This window comes from Coregonus clupeaformis, unplaced genomic scaffold, assembly GCF_020615455.1.
Source record: "Coregonus clupeaformis isolate EN_2021a unplaced genomic scaffold, ASM2061545v1 scaf3176, whole genome shotgun sequence".
NCBI classification, from domain to species: domain Eukaryota; kingdom Metazoa; phylum Chordata; class Actinopteri; order Salmoniformes; family Salmonidae; genus Coregonus; species Coregonus clupeaformis.
In genome coordinates, this window is record NW_025536630.1 from 12,381 (window position 1) to 29,052 (window position 16,672).

The following is a 16,672-nucleotide window of genomic DNA, read 5'->3' on the forward strand; positions in this document are numbered from 1 at the left end:
TTACAGTCTAGTCCTCTTGGCCGCTGGCTCATACAGTATTTCCCTTACAGTCTAGTCCTCTTGCACGCTGGCTCTATACAGTATTTCCCTTACAGTCTAGTCCTCTTGGCACGCTGGCTCTCTTATGTATTTCCCTTACAGTCTAGTCCTCTTGGCACGCTGGCTCTATACAGTATTTCCCCTTACAGTCTAGTCCTCTTTGCCTTCGCTGCTACGAGTATTTTCCCTTTGTCTAGTCCTTTTGGCACGCTGGCTCTACAGTATTTCCCTTACAGTCTAGTCCTCTTGGCACGCTGGCTCTCGCAGTATTTTCCTTACAGTCTAGTCCTCTTGCACGCTGGCTCTATACAGTATTTCCCTTACAGTCTAGTCCTCTTGGACGCTGGCTCTCGCAGTATTTCCTTGGTCTAGTCCTCTTGTACGCTGCCTGCAGTACCTACAGTCTAGTCCTCTTGGGACGCTGGCTCTAGGTATTTCCCTTACAGTCTAGTCCTCTTGTACGCTGGCTCTATACAGTATTTCCCTTACAGTCTAGTCTCTTGCACGCTGGCTCTGCAGTTTTCCCTTACAGTCTAGTCCTCTTGGTACGCTTGTCTCTACAGTATTCCCTTACAGTCTAGTCCTCTTGGCACACTGGCTCTATACAGTATTTCCCTTACAGTCTAGTCCTCTTGGTACGCTGGCTCTATACAGTATTTCCCTTACAGTCTAGTCCTCTTGGCACGCTGGCTCAGTGGTATTTCCCTTACAGTCTAGTCCTCTTGTACGGTGGCTCTCGCGTGTTTCCTTACAGTCTAGTCCTCTTGTGACGCTGGCTCTATACAGTATTTCCCTTACAGTCTAGTCCTCTTGGTACGTGGCTCTATAACAGTATTTCCCTTACAGTCTAGTCCTCTTGGCACGCTGGCTCTATGCAGTATTTCCCTTACAGTCTAGTTCTCTTGGCACGCTGGCTCTATCTGTATTTCCCTTACAGTCTAGTCCTCTTGTGCACGCTGGCTCTATGCAGTATTTCCCTTACAGTCTAGTCCTCTTGGCACGCTGGCTCTACGCAGTATTTCCCCCCTTACAGTCTAGTCCTCTTGTGCGCTGGCTCTATACAGTATTTCCTCTACAGTCTAGTCCTCTTGTTGGCTCTATACAGTATTTCCCTTACAGTCTAGTCCTCTTTGCACGCTGGCTCTAGTATTTCCCTTACAGTCTAGTCCTTTTGGCACGCTGGCTCTATACAGTATTTCCCTTAAGTCTAGTCCTCTTGTGCACGCTGGCTCTGCGCAGTATTTCCCTTACAGTCTAGTCCTCTTGGCACGCTGGCTCTATGCCAGTATTTCCCTTACAGTCTAGTCCTCTTGGCACGCTGGCTCTACGCATTTTCCCTTACAGTCTAGTCCTCTTGGCACGCTGGCTCTACGCAGTATTTCCCTTACAGTCTAGTCCTCTTTGCACGCTGGCTCTGATGGTATTTCCCTTACAGTCTAGTCCTCTTGGCACGCTGGCTCTCACACAGTATTTCCATAAGTCTAGCTCTTGCTTGGCTCTATACAGTATTTCCCTTACAGTCTAGTCCTCTTGGCACACTGGCTCTATACAGTATTTCCCTTACAGTCTAGTCCTCTTGGCACGCTGGCTCTATACAGTATTTCCCTTACAGTCTAGTCCTCTTGGCACGCTGGCTCTATGCAGTATTTCCCTTACAGTCTAGTCCTCTTGGCACGGTGGCTCTACGCAGTATTTCCCTTACAGTCTAGTCCTCTTGGCACGCTGGCTCTATACAGTATTTCCCTTACAGTCTAGTCCTCTTGGCACGCTGGCTCTATACAGTATTTCCCTTACAGTCTAGTCCTCTTGGCACGCTGGCTCTATGCAGTATTTCCCTTACAGTCTAGTCCTCTTGCACGGTGGCTCTACATGTATTTCCCTTACAGTCTTGTCCTCTTGGCACGCTGGCTCTATGCAGTATTTCCCTTACAGTCTAGTCCTCTTGGCACGCTGGCTCTACGCAGTATTTCCCTTACAGTCTAGTCCTCTTGGCACGCTGGCTCTATACAGTATTTCCCTTACAGTCTAGTCCTCTTGGTACGCTGGCTCTATACAGTATTTCCTCTACAGTCTAGTCCTCTTGGCACGCTGGCTCTATGCAGTATTTCCCTTACAGTCTAGTTCTCTTGGCACGCTGGCTCTATACAGTATTTCCCTTACAGTCTAGTCCTCTTGGCACGCTGGCTCTATGCAGTATTTCCCTTACAGTCTAGTCCTCTTGGCACGCTGGCTCTACGCAGTATTTCCCTTACAGTCTAGTCCTCTTGGCACGCTGGCTCTATACAGTATTTCCTCTACAGTCTAGTCCTCTTGGCACGCTGGCTCTATACAGTATTTCCCTTACAGTCTAGTCCTCTTTGCACGCTGGCTCTGCAGTTTTCCCTTACAGTCTAGTCCTTTTGGCACGCTGGCTCTATACAGTATTTCCCTTACAGTCTAGTCCTCTTGGCACGCTGGCTCTACGCAGTATTTCCCTTACAGTCTAGTCCTCTTGGCACGCTGGCTCTATACAGTATTTCCCTTACAGTCTAGTCCTCTTGGCACGCTGGCTCTACGCAGTATTTCCCTTACAGTCTAGTCCTCTTGGCACGCTGGCTCTACGCAGTATTTCCCTTACAGTCTAGTCCTCTTGGCACGCTGGCTCTACGCAGTATTTCCCTTACAGTCTAGTCCTCTTGGCACGCTGGCTCTACAGTATTTCCTTACAGTCTAGTCCTCTTGGCACGCTGGCTCTACGCAGTATTTCCCTTACAGTCTAGTCCTCTTGGCACGCTGGCTCTATACAGTATTTCCCTTACAGTCTAGTCCTCTTGGCACACTGGCTCTATACAGTATTTCCCTTACAGTCTAGTCCTCTTGGCACGCTGGCTCTATACAGTATTTCCCACAGTCTAGTCCTCTTGGCACGCTGGCTCTGTACAGTATTTCCCTTACAGTCTAGTCCTCTTGGTACGCTGGCTCTATACAGTATTTCCCTTACAGTCTTGTCCTCTTGGCACGCTGGCTCTATGCAGTATTTCCCCTCACAGTCTAGTCCTCTTGGCACGGTGGCTCACAGTATTTCCCTTACAGTCTTGTCCTCTTGGCACGCTGGCTCTATACAGTATTTCCCTTACAGTCTAGTCCTCTTGGCACGCTGGCTCATACAGTATTTCCTTACAGTCTAGTCCTCTTGGCACGCTGGCTCTATACAGTATTTCCCTTACAGTCTAGTCCTCTTGGTACGCTGGCTCTCGCAGTATTTCCCTTACAGTCTAGTCCTCTTGGCACGGTGGCTCATAGTATTTCCCTTACAGTCTAGTCCTCTTGGCACGTGGCTCTATACAGAATTTCCCTTACAGTCTAGTCCTCTTGCACGTGGCTCTATACAGTATTTCCCTTACAGTCTAGTCCTCTTGGCACGCTGGCTCTATACAGTATTTCCTTACAGTCTAGTCCTCTTGGCACGCTGGCTCTGCTACAGTATTTCCCTTACAGTCTAGTCCTCTTGGCACGCTGGCTCTATACAGTATTTCCCTTACAGTCTAGTCCTCTTGGCACGCTGGCTCTACGCAGTATTTCCCTTACAGTCTAGTCCTCTTGGCACGCTGGCTCTATACAGTATTTCCCTTACAGTCTAGTCCTCTTGGCACGCTGGCTCTATACAGTATTTCTTCTACAGTCTAGTCCTCTTGGCACGCTGGCTCTATACAGTATTTCCCTTACGGTCTAGTCCTCTTGGCACGCTGGCTCTATACAGTATTTCCCTTACAGTCTAGTCCTCTTGGCACGCTGGCTCTACACAGTATTTCCCTTACAGTCTAGTCCTCTTGGCACGCTGGCTCTATACAGTATTTCCCTTACAGTCAAGTCCTCTTGTACGCTGGCTCTACGAGTATTTCCCTTACAGTCTAGTCCTCTTGCACGTGGCTCTATGCAGTATTTCCCTTACAGTCTAGTCCTCTTGGCACGGTGGCTCTACGCAGTATTTCCCTTACAGTCTAGTCCTCTTGGCACGGTGGCTCTACGCAGTATTTCCCTTACAGTCTAGTCCTCTTGGCACGCTGGCTCTATACAGTATTTCCCTTACAGTCTAGTCCTCTTGGCACGCTGGCTCTACGCAGTATTTCCCTTACAGTCTAGTCCTCTTGGCACGCTGGCTCTATACAGTATTTCCCTTACAGTCTAGTCCTCTTGGCACGCTGGCTCTATACAGTATTTCCCTTACAGTCTAGTCCTCTTGGCACGCTGGCTCTATACAGTATTTCCCTTACAGTCTAGTCCTCTTGGCACGCTGGCTCTACGCAGTATTTCCCTTACAGTCTAGTCCTCTTGGCACGGTGGCTCTATACAGTATTTCCCTTACAGTCTAGTCCTCTTGGCACGCTGGCTCTATACAGTATTTCCCTTACAGTCTAGTCCTCTTGGCACGCTGGCTCTATACAGTATTTCCCTTACAGTCTAGTCCTCTTGGCACGCTGGCTCTATACAGTATTTCCCTTACAGTCTAGTCCTCTTGGCACGCTGGCTCTATACAGTATTTCCCTTACAGTCTAGTCCTCTTGGCACGCTGGCTCTACGCAGTATTTCCCTTACAGTCTAGTCCTCTTGGCACGCTGGCTCTATACAGTATTTCCCTTACAGTCTAGTCCTCTTGGCACGCTGGCTCTATACAGTATTTCCTCTACAGTCTAGTCCTCTTGGCACGCTGGCTCTATACAGTATTTCCTCTACAGTCTAGTTCTCTTGGCACGCTGGCTCTATACAGTATTTCCCTTACAGTCTAGTCCTCTTGGCACGCTGGCTCTATGCAGTATTTCCCTTACAGTCTAGTCCTCTTGGCATGCTGGCTCTCACAGTATTTCCCATACAGTCTAGTCCTCTTGGCACGCTGGCTCTATACAGTATTTCCTCTACAGTCTAGTCCTCTTGGCACGCTGGCTCTATACAGTATTTTCCTTACAGTCTAGTCCTCTTGGCACGCTGGCTCTACGCAGTATTTCCCTTACAGTCTAGTCCTTTTGGCGCTGGCTCTATACAGTATTTCCCTTACAGTCTAGTCCTCTTGGCACGCTGGCTCTCTGCAGTATTTCCCTTACAGTCTAGTCCTCTTGGCACGCTGGCTCTATACAGTATTTCCCTTACAGTCTAGTCCTCTTGGCACGCTGGCTCTACGCGAGTATTTCCCTCACAGTCTAGTCCTCTTGGCACGCTGGTTCTATACAGTATTTCCCTTACAGTCTAGTCCTCTTGGCACGCTGGCTCTATACAGTATTTCCCTTACAGTCTAGTCCTCTTGCGCTCGCTGGCTCTCACGCAATTTCCTTACAGTCTAGTCCTCTTGGCACGGTGGCTCTATACAGTATTTCCCTTACAGTCTAGTCCTCTTGGCACGCTGGCTCTATACAGTATTTCCCTTACAGTCTAGTCCTCTTGGCACGCTGGCTCTATACAGTATTTCCCCTTACAGTCTAGTCCTCTTGCTGCTGGCTCTATACAGTATTTCCTTACAGTCTAGTCCTCTTGCACGCTGGCTCTATACAGTATTTCCCTTACAGTCTAGTCCTCTTGGCACGCTGGCTCTATCGCAGTATTTTCCCTTACAGTCTAGTCCTCTTGGCACGCTGGCTCTATACAGTATTTCCCTTACAGTCTAGTCCTCTTGGCACGCTGGCTCTATACAGTATTTCCTCTACAGTCTAGTCCTCTTGGCACGCTGGCTCTATACAGTATTTCCTCTACAGTCTAGTTCTCTTGGCACGCTGGCTCTATACAGTATTTCCCTTACAGTCTAGTCCTCTTGGCACGCTGGCTCTATGCAGTATTTCCCTTACAGTCTAGTCCTCTTGGCATGCTGGCTCTACGCAGTATTTCCCTTACAGTCTAGTCCTCTTGGCACGCTGGCTCTATACAGTATTTCCTCTACAGTCTAGTCCTCTTGGCACGCTGGCTCTATACAGTATTTCCCTTACAGTCTAGTCCTCTTGGCACGCTGGCTCTACGCAGTATTTCCCTTACAGTCTAGTCCTTTTGGCACGCTGGCTCTATACAGTATTTCCCTTACAGTCTAGTCCTCTTGGCACGCTGGCTCTACGCAGTATTTCCCTTACAGTCTAGTCCTCTTGGCACGCTGGCTCTATACAGTATTTCCCTTACAGTCTAGTCCTCTTGGCACGCTGGCTCTACGCAGTATTTCCCTTACAGTCTAGTCCTCTTGGCACGCTGGTTCTATACAGTATTTCCCTTACAGTCTAGTCCTCTTGGCACGCTGGCTCTATACAGTATTTCCCAGAAAGTGTTGTTTTCTAAAGCCATGAATAGAATGTGAATCCTGAGTGATGCTCAAATGAAGTAGTTTGTAACCATAACAACTAGTTCATGATCATTCTGTGCTCTAATTTTTATATTTTCGATGAGGTTTTGATATTTTTGTATCCCAAGTGCACCAATTAATTAGAGTAACAACAATAACTCCAGATGAATAAATATACCTTTTTTTTTATAACACCTAATATGCATGCAGCAAGATTCTACTCAAAGGTTGGTGGGTGGAAGATACAACTGTTAAACAACTTTTCCAACATAGTACATAAACAGAGTTTACCAAACATTAGGAACACCTTCCTGATATTGAGTTAGAAAGATAATGTCAAGGGATGCTGGCCCATATTGACTCAATGCTTCCCACTGTGTGCAGTGGCCTGGATGGGGGGGATGATAGAGGGGTTGTGAAGTAACGAATGAAAAATTGTCGATGTGAGCAAGGTACTTAACCCTAATTGCTCCTGTAAGTCACTCTGGATAAGAGCGTCTGCTAAATGACTAAAATTTTAATGTAAAATGAAACTGTTGAGCGTGAAAAACCCAGCAGTGTTGCAGTTCTTGACACAAGCCGGTGCGCCTGGCACATACCACGTTCAAAGGCACTTCAATCTTTTATCTTCCCCATTCACCCTCTGAATGGCACACGTACACAATCCATGTCTCAATTGTCTCAAGGCTTAAAAATCCTTCTTTAACCTGTCTCCTCCCCTTCATCTACACTGATTGAAGTGGATTTAACAAGTGACATCAATAAGGGATCATAGCATTTCACTGTAAGGTCTACACTTGTTGTATTCGGCGCAAGTGACAAATAACATTTGATTTGATTTGATTCACCTGGTTCGTCTATGTCATGGAAAGAGCAGGTGTTCCTAATGTTTTGTATACTCAGTGTGTATTGTAGCCTATATGATATATACTGTACATTTTATGTTACAAAAGCATATACATAAGGAAAAATACATTTTTCATTACTCATTAACTACTTTTTATTCCCCATGATATGTTGTTTAATGTTTCTCTCTGGTCTCAGGAGGATGATGTAACACTTCGGAGCAAACAGACAGAACAGCAGCCCAAAGCTGGAGGCCAGGATGGCAAAGATCTCTACAGCTACTGTGTACTTTCCAGGAGAGCTGACGTAGGCTGGGATGAAGGAGATCCACACGGCACAGAAGATCAGCATGCTGAAGGTGATGAACTTGGCCTCGTTGAAGTTGCCCGGCAGTTTCCGGGCCAGAAATGCCAGGATGAAGCACAGACAGGCCAAGAGGCCGATGTATCCCAGAACGCACCAGAAGGCCAGTTGAGAGCCCACACTGCACTCCAGAATAATCTTAGAGCGTTGGTCCTGGGTGTTTCTGGATGGGTAGGGAGGGGCAGCGATGAGCCAGGCAGCACAGATCAGCACCTGAACCAGGGTGCAGCAGAAGATGATGACCCTCTGCTGTTTGGGCCCCAGCCACTTCATGATGTTGTTCCCAGGCCTGGTGGAAGTGAAGACAGCCAGGACCACCAGAGTTTTGCCCAGGATGCAGGAGATGCAGAGGGAGAAGGTGATGCTGAAGGTGGTGTGGCGCAGCATGCAGGACCAGGAGGTGGGCTCCCCGATGAACATCAGCGCACACAGGAAGCACAGGGTCAGGGAGAAAAGGATAAAGAAACTCAGCTCAGAGTTGTTGACGCGGACAATGGGAGTGGTCCTGTGATGGAGGAAGACCGCCAGGACGGACACGGTCAGACAGGCGCCCACTACAGCGATCACCGTCAGGGCTATCCCCATTGCATCATGGGAAAGGAACTCCACCACTTTGGGGATGCACAATGTTCCATCAGCGTTTGACCAGTAGTCCTCGGGACATTCTGTGCAGTCTATAGAATCTACACAGAAAAACAGAGAGAAAGAGATTAGGAATTTATCATTGATGGGTATGTGATGCAGTCATGTGATATCCTACACATAAGTGACATTTGGTGGCAGAAGTGGAACTGGTGTACAGAGGTTACCCCTTAAAGTAACAACAAGGGTACATTCTTTTTTCTGAAATGTCAGGACTTTGTCAAGCAACTGGTTACCGAAGAAAAAACACAATTTACCATGATTTCTGTGTTAATAAAGAGAAATGAAAAATAATCTATATTTTGTATACTGGTGGTGTAAAATGAAAATACACAACAGAGGTAGATGTATATAGAAGTAGATGTATGTAGAGGTAGATGTATATAGAAGTAGATGTATGTAGAAGTAGATGTATGTAGAAGTAGATGTATGTAGAGGTAGATGTATATAGAAGTAGATGTATATAGAAGTAGATGTATGTAGAAGTAGATGTATGTAGAAGTAGATGTATGTAGAAGTAGATGTATGTAGAGGTAGATGTATGTAGAGGTAGATGTATGTAGAAGTAGATGTATGTAGAAGTAGATGTATGTAGAAGTAGATGTATGTAGAAGTAGATGTATGTAGAAGTAGATGTATGTAGAGGTAGATGTATGTAGAGGTAGATGTATGTAGAAGTAGATGTATGTAGAAGTAGATGTATGTAGAAGTAGATGTAGAAGTAGATGTATGTAGAAGTAGATGTATGTAGAAGTAGATGTATGTAGAAGTAAATGTATGTAGAGGTAGATGTATGTAGAGGTAGATGTATGTAGAAGTAGATGTATGTAGAAGTAGATGTATGTAGAAGTAGATGTATGTAGAAGTAGATGTAGAAGTAGATGTATGTAGAAGTAGATGTATGTAGAAGTAAATGTATGTAGAAGTAGATGTATGTAGAAGTAGATGTATGTAGAGGTAGATGTATGTAGAGGTAGATGTATGTAGAAGTAGATGTATGTAGAAGTAGATGTATGTAGAAGTAGATGTATGTAGAGGTAGATGTATGTAGAGGTAGATGTATGTAGAAGTAGATGTATGTAGAAGTAGATGTATGTAGAAGTAGATGTATGTAGAGGTAGATGTATGTAGAGGTAGATGTATGTAGAAGTAGATGTATGTAGAGGTAGATGTATATAGAAGTAGATGTATATAGAAGTAGATGTATGTAGAAGTAGATGTATGTAGAAGTAGATGTATGTAGAAGTAGATGTATGTAGAAGTAGATGTATGTAGAAGTAGATATATGTAGAAGTAGATGTATGTACCCTGAAAAGATATACAGTGCATTCGGAGAGTATTCAGATCCCTTGACTTTTTCCACATTTTGTTGCATTACAGCCTTATTCTAAAATTGATTAAACAGTTATTTTTCAATCTACACACAATACCCCATAATGACAAAGCAAAAACAGGTTTTAGAAATGTTTGCAAATGTATTAATAATAAAAAACTTAAATATCAAATTTACATAAGTATTCAGACCCTTTACTTAGTACTTTGTTGAAGCACCTTTGGCAGCGATTACAGACTTGAGTCTTCTTGGGTATGACGCTATAAGATTGGCACACCTGTATTTGGGGAGTTTCTCCCATTCTTCTCTGCAGATCCTCTTAAGCTCTGTCAGGTTGGATGGGGAGCATCACTGCACAGCTATTTCTGGTCTCTCCAGAGATGTTCGATCGGGTTCAAGTCTGGGCTCTGGCTGAGCCACTCAAGGACATTCAGAGACTTGTCCCGAAGCCACTCCTGCGTTGCCTTGGCTGTGTGCTTAGGGTCGTTGTCCTGTTGGAAGGTGAACCTTCGCCCCAGTCTGAGGTCCTGAGCGCTCTGGAGCAGGTTTCATCAAGGATCTCTCTGTACTTTTTTCCGTTCATCTTTCCCTCAATCCTGACTAGTCTCCCAGTCCCCGCCCGCTGAAAGACATCCCCATAGCATGATGCTGCCACCACAATGCTTCACCATAGGGATGGAGCCAGGTTTCCTCCAGAAATAACACTTGGTATTCAGGCCAAAGAGATCAATCTTGGTTTAATCAGACCAGAGAATCTTGTTTCTCATGGTCTGAGAGTCCTTTAGGTGCCTTTCGGCAAACTCCAAGCAGGCTGTCATGTGCCTTTTACTGAGGAATGGCTTCTGTCTGGCCACACTACCATAAAGGCCTTATTGGTGTAGTGCTGCAGAGATGGTTGTCCTTCTGGAAGGTTCTACCATCTCCACAGATTAACTATGGAGCTCTGTCAGAGTGACCATCGGGTTCTTGGTCACCTCCCTGACCAAGGCCCTTCTCCCCCGATTGCTCAATTTGGCCGGGCGGCCAGCTCTAGGAAGAGTCTTGGTGGTTCCAAACTTCTTCCATTTAAGAATGATGGAGGCCACTGTGTTCTTGGGGACCTTCAATGCTGCAGAAATGTTTTGGTACCCTTCTCCAGATCTGTGCCTCAACACAATCCTTTCTTGGATCTCTACGGACAATTCCTTCGACCTCATGGCTTGGTTTTTGCTCTGACATGCACTGTCAACTGTGGGACCTTATATAGACAGGTGTGTGCCTTTCCAAATCATGTCAAATCAATTGAATTTACCACAGGTGGACTTCAATCAAGTTGTAGAAACATCTTAAGGATGATCAATGGAAACAGGATGCACCTGAGCTCAAACCATTTACTTGTGTTACAAAGTGTTAATCAAATAAAAAGTGTTACTGCTTGACAGAAAGCGGCACAGGTCCTAATCCAGGCACTTGTCATCTCCCGTCTGGATTACTGCAACTCGCTGTTGGCTGGGCTCCCTGCCTGTGTCATTAAACCCCTACAACTTATCCAGAACGCTGCAGCCCGTCTGGTGTTCAACCTTCCCAAGTTCTCTCACGTCACCCCACTCCTCCGCACACTCGACTGGCTTCCAGTTGAGGCTCGCATCTATTACAAGACCATGATGCTTGCCTACGGAGCTGTGAGGGGAACGGCACCTCCTTACCTTCAGGCTCTGATCAGACCCTACACCCAAATGAGGGCACTACGTTCATCCACCTCTGGCCTGCTAGTTCCCCTACCTCTACGGAAGCATAGTTCCCGCTCAGCCCAGTCAAAGCTATTCGCTGCTCTGGCACCCCAATGGTGGAACAAGCTCCCCCATGACGCCAGGATAGCGGAGTCACTGACCACCTTCCGGAGACACTTGAAACCCTACCTCTTTAAGGAACACCTGGAATAGTATAAAGTAATCCTTCTACCCCCCCATAAAAAAAAAGTGGTTGTCCCACTGGCTTTCATAAGTTGAATGCACCAATTTGTAAGTCGCTCTGGATAAGAGCGTCTGCTAAATGATGTAAATGTAAATGTTGACAGACAGTGTCTCTTTGCAATTATTACCAATTTGGGGTAAATTAGGGTATTACCAGTTGGCACTATTCAACCAAAAATACGTTGGTGCTTTTAATGTTAAAGGAGGCTACAGGAATAAGACAAGTGGAGGAGGACGTGCTCCTGGACAAAACAAGGCCCTTTCTGTCAGCATCAACACAACACATGGACAAGATGAGCATAGTGCACTCAACTGGATCTAGGGTAGAGAGTCAGAGTCCTCACCAAATCAGAGTCCTCACCTGTCTGATTACTAATCTACAGATAAGTCATTCTATTGATTAGGGTATATCAGAGTCCTCACCTGTCTGATTACTAATCTACAGATAAGTCATTCTATTGATTAGGGTATATCAGAGTCCTCACCTGTCTGATTACTAATCTACAGATAAGTCATTCTATTGATTAGGGTATATCAGAGTCCTCACCTGTCTGATTACTAATCTACAGATAAGTCATTCTATTGATTAGGGTATATCAGAGTCCTCACCTGTCTGATTACTAATCTTGCCGCTGTCACATGGTACACAGTCAAAGCAGCACAGAGGCTCCCCACGACGGACAGCCTTCCTGGATCCTGGAGCACAGCTGGCACTGCACACGGAGACCACCACCTGAACACAACAGAGACAACGCTGATTAGGCTGGTTCACCATGAACCATCAACCAGTTTAATACATTTAGCATAAAATGTATCGTTGTCTTCATTAATATAATTTTTTTTACTTAACACTATGTGAGAGGGAGACATTGCAAGACCAACATGCATCTTACATTGGAATCACAGTATTTCATCAAATCCCAACCTATCCCATTCCCCCTACTTACCTCCACCTCACCCTACAGAACGTCAACAGTTGGCATCTGATGTGGTTAAATACACAGTGTGAGCAGCTTGCCTTGCTCTGATGCCCCGCCCACACTATCTTCTCTTCCTGGATCACCAACTCCTTCCCAGAGTCCTTTGCACCGTCGAACAGACCCACGTTGATGAACTCCATGTTCCCACCTGAGCCTCTCTGCCAGTTGATGATGTCATAGTAGGGGATGGAATCCCCTTTCAGGTCAAAGTTCACCTCCTCCCCAGAAATGGAAAAGGCAACTTCCTGTATATAGTGCTGCAGCTTTGAAAAAAAAAGAGATGTGATATATTTGCAGAGTGGTATGAAGCCCTATAGCTGGCAGTTACCATATGGATGTGCTAGAGAAGACAGATTTTGAACAGTTACTGTACATGAGCTGTTGTATACTTTTTTCAAACGGTCCAGATAGTTACTATACCTGTACCTGCCAGGGTTGTACGTTGTTGCTGTGAGCGCAGGTGTGGTTGTTGAAGGGTCCTGCCCTTGGCTGGCAGTGGAGGAGGTTGTTCAGGGAGTGGGCGATGGCGTACACAGCCTTGTACACATTGTAGGCCACTCTGGGGCTGGACGTGTTCATGTAGGCTGAGTGTTGCTTCAGGAGAGTCTCCTGCCCTGAGCAGGGGGGCAGCAGGGGGCTGGAGGGGGACAGAGAGGGAGAGGGAGAGCAGCCGTACAGAGCCTCCCACAGCTGCTGCACCAGGGGGTTAGAGGGGTACCTCCCGGGGTTCACCGTCTGCAGGTAGTCCCTGAGCCCTGGGACTTGTCCCGTCCTTATCCCAAAGCCAATGGTGCCCCCCAGGTAGGGGAAGTACTCGCTGGTGGTGAAGAGAGAGGCGGTGACCCAGGCCTCGCTGGCCACCCACTGGATCCCTGTAATGTTCTGTGCCATGTAGTCCTTCAGGAAGGGAGTCATTTCCCCCTCGGCAGAGAACACCACCACTACCCTGGCTGTGGAGCTACGCATGACCTAGAGAGAAGAGAGAGAGGGAGACAGGGGAATAGAGAGAGGGGAGAAATGAGAAGATAATGGAGGGTAGAGGTGGGAGAGATGGAGGAAGAATAGAGGGGAGAGGAAGGAGAGAGAAGGAGACAGGGTGAGAGGGGAGTTAGAAGGGGAGAGAGAGGAGTTAGAAGGGGAGAGAGAGAGGAGACAGGGAGAGAGAGGAGTTAGAAGGGGAGAGAGAGAGGAGACAGGGAGAGAGAGGAGTTAGAAGGGGAGAGAGAGAGGAGACAGGGAGAGAGAGGAGTTAGAAGGGGAGAGAGAGAGGAGACAGGGAGAGAGAGGAGTTAGAAGGGGAGAGAGAGGAGACAGGGAGAGAGAGGAGTTAGGAGGGGAGAGAGAGGAGTTAGAAGGGGAGAGAGAGGAGTTAGAAGGGGAGAGAGAGAGACAGGAGAGAGGAGTTGAAGGGAGAGAGAGAGGAGACAGGGGAGAGAGGGAGTTAGAAGGGGAGAGCGAGAGGAGACAGGGAGAGAGAGGAGTTAGAAGGGAGAGAGAGAGGAGACAGGGAGAGAGAGGAGTTAGAAGGGGAGAGAGAGGAGACAGGGAGAGAGAGGAGTTAGAAGGGGAGAGAGAGAGGGAGACAGGGAGAGAGAGGAGTTAGAGAAGGGAGAGGAGAGAGGGAGACAGGGGATGAGAGAGGAGTTAGAAGGGGAGAGAGAGAGGGAGACAGAGTGAGAGAGGAGTTAGAAGGGGAGAGAGGAGTTAGAAGGGGAGAGAGAGAGGAGACAGGGTGAGAGAGGAGTTAGAAGGGGAGAGAGAGAAGGAGACAGGGAGAGGTATTTTGTAAAGTACTAAGGTTGTTTTGAATATGCAAGACACATTTCCGTCAGGGACAGAACAGTCCCTCTCCCTTCCTCTCTTCGTACCTCTATGATCTCCATCGCCCTCTGCTGGTTATAGAGTAGAGGGATCATCTCCTGGTAGGCCACACACACCCCCGTCCCCTTCAGCTCCCTCAGCAGCCCCTGTAGGGCGAAGTGCCCATATTCATGGTCCCCACGTACCACCCCCACCCAGCGCCAGTCATACCGCACCAGCAGCTGAGCCATAGCCTTCACCTGGGATGGGAGAAAGGAGGATTAGTCAGAAACTAGACCATAACAGACCAGGAAGTGAACAGACGTTGCTTCACTCCATTTAGTTGACTGCAGGGAGATCCATTTGGCTCCCACTTCAGAAATACTTCTTGAAGAGTCTTGAGATTTATGAGATCATTGCCTAATCCTTTTTGATTTAATTCCAGGCTTTCACCTGGTAGTCATCGTTGGGGATCACTCTGAAGAAGGTGGGGTACTCCCTCCTGTCACTGAGGCACGCACACGACGAGAAGTAGCTGATCTGAGGAAAGACATGGTTAGTGACACACTCCTTCTTTCTATAACGCTCATATGAAGAGTTTCATTCCAAAACGCTATATATACATTTTCAGAAATGTTGGTAAATTAGCTTTTATTGTTGAAAGAAATGATGAAAGAGATTGGTGTGTTTTTTTCACTATCTAATCATGGCATGGGGTTGTTCAATGACACATGTATTTGTTTAAAATCTATCACTTGTTTTTTTTTGCTAAGTGCTATACATCCGCCTCACTCTCAGAGAAATAAGTAGGACTTCTATGTTGTAGACAGTCATGTATATAATCATAATAATAATAATAATAATGATAATAATAATTCAATACAGTAATATGAGATCTGTATGTAAAACATTTATATTTTACATTTGAGTCATTTAGCAGATGCTCTTATCCAGAGTGACTTACAGTAAGTGCATTTATCTTAAGATAGTTCAGTGAGACAATCACATATCACAGTTAAATAGACATGATATGTACATTCCATTCCAGCTAAACAATGGATATATAGCGTTTTTCGAATAATTTCTCAAATCTATGAAAAAAAAAATCTGAGAACAGTAATATTTTACACACACATGAAGGTACCCATAAGCAATCATTTCTGATTTAATGTGTGGATATAGCATTTTGGAAATGACCTTTTCATATACATATTTACACACAGAGAATCAGAAAGGTTATACAGTATCCCAAGTCTGTAGTTGATCGAGAAGTCAAATAATACAAAATAAAATAAAAATCCTTAACATAGCTGAACTCTCAGTGGAGCCCTACCATGGGTATTTTAAAGGGCTGCAGGATTCTGGACACAACAATAGACTGAGCAGAACCCGATTCTCCAATGACGGCCAGGAGAGGAGAGGCACCAGAACACATGTGACTGTGCGCCTGGTCCAGTCCGTTCAACACAGCCAGTGCAGCCCTCTGCCCCGTCAGAGGATAGGCACACGAGTCAAAGATCTTGTAGCCCAGCGTGTGGTTGGGCAGCAGCTGCTCATTCTGGTTGATCTCCTCCACTGCCAGCCTCATGGTCTGAGCCCAGCGGAACGCCCTCGGGTCAAACCTGAATACACGAGAGAGAGAGAGAGAGAGAGAGAGAGAGAGAGAGAGAGAGAGAGAGAGAGAGTGACAAACAAAACAGAGTCATTAGTGAGAGAGTAAAGTAGACGGAGAGTGAGAGTAGGAGGAGGGGAGGAAGGATGAGGAGAGAGTGTTAGAAAAACAGAGAAAGTGACAATAAAAGGAGGGAAAAGAGAAAACTAGAAACTACAAGAGGGAAAGATGGTTAAAGGTCAAATAGTCTATTACTGGTTAACACTGAAAACTCACCCATTGCACCTGACTGCTGTTGGTCTGTAGGTGTAGTTGACGTCTGGCATCTCCTGGTTGTAGTGCAGGGGGAAAATACCCCCAATGACAAAGTCACCATCAGCCACGAACACAGGCTCAAAGTCACTCTGCAGAACACACTCTGGGTCTGGGGCTAGGGTGGAGGAGGGGGTGAGTGTGAGGGAGAGGGAAGAGACTGAGGCAGACAGAGACCACAAGAACAGCAGAGACATCCTCACTCACACCTATCCCCTCTAACAGTCAGAGAGAGGGAAGGAGAGCAGTTATATATATAGCCCTATCGTATGTCTGCATCTCATTACTGACAAGACAGGCCCTGGATTGGACATCTGTTAAGAAGGCCTATGACATCGTCACAAACAATGCAACCCCCCCCCCAAAGATGTTTGACTGACCAACGAGTTTATACTGTACCATAAAGTGGTATCTAGGCTAGAGATGAGGGAGTGATTACAGTTTGTTTAGCAAAGCTACCACCTAGCATTAGTGTTATTGTGTTTACGTAAGACCTCTGGT

General features: G+C 46.3%; 1 protein-coding gene across 1 annotated transcript; it reads right to left on the minus strand.

Annotated features, from left to right (window-relative positions):
* Positions 1–7,281: 7,281 nt before the first annotated feature.
* Positions 7,282–16,446, minus strand: LOC121567163 (extracellular calcium-sensing receptor-like). The gene is made up of 9 exons (XM_041877098.2): positions 16,136–16,446; positions 15,581–15,869; positions 14,701–14,787; positions 14,316–14,507; positions 13,166–13,416; positions 12,874–13,084; positions 12,510–12,710; positions 12,077–12,200; positions 7,282–8,223 (listed from the first exon to the last, which is right to left on the minus strand). The coding sequence occupies exons 1-9, from the start codon at positions 16,366–16,368 to the stop codon at positions 7,325–7,327; spliced, it is 2,487 nt and encodes an 828-aa protein (XP_041733032.2). The 5' UTR covers positions 16,369–16,446; the 3' UTR covers positions 7,282–7,324.
* Between the last annotated feature and the right edge of the window lie 226 nt (positions 16,447–16,672).

Excerpts from the sequence above, each read along its gene's own strand:
- LOC121567163 (XM_041877098.2), bottom strand. The coding sequence starts at position 16,368 with ATGTCTCTGCTGTTCTTGTGGTCTCTGTCTGCCTCAGTCTCTTCCCTC. Across the intron at positions 14,508-14,700 it reads TCCCCAACGATGACTACCAG|GTGAAGGCTATGGCTCAGCT; the intron begins GTGAAAGCCTGG and ends CTCCCATCCCAG. Across the intron at positions 12,201-12,509 it reads TGATCCAGGAAGAGAAGATA|GTGGTGGTCTCCGTGTGCAG; the intron begins GTGTGGGCGGGG and ends TGTTGTGTTCAG.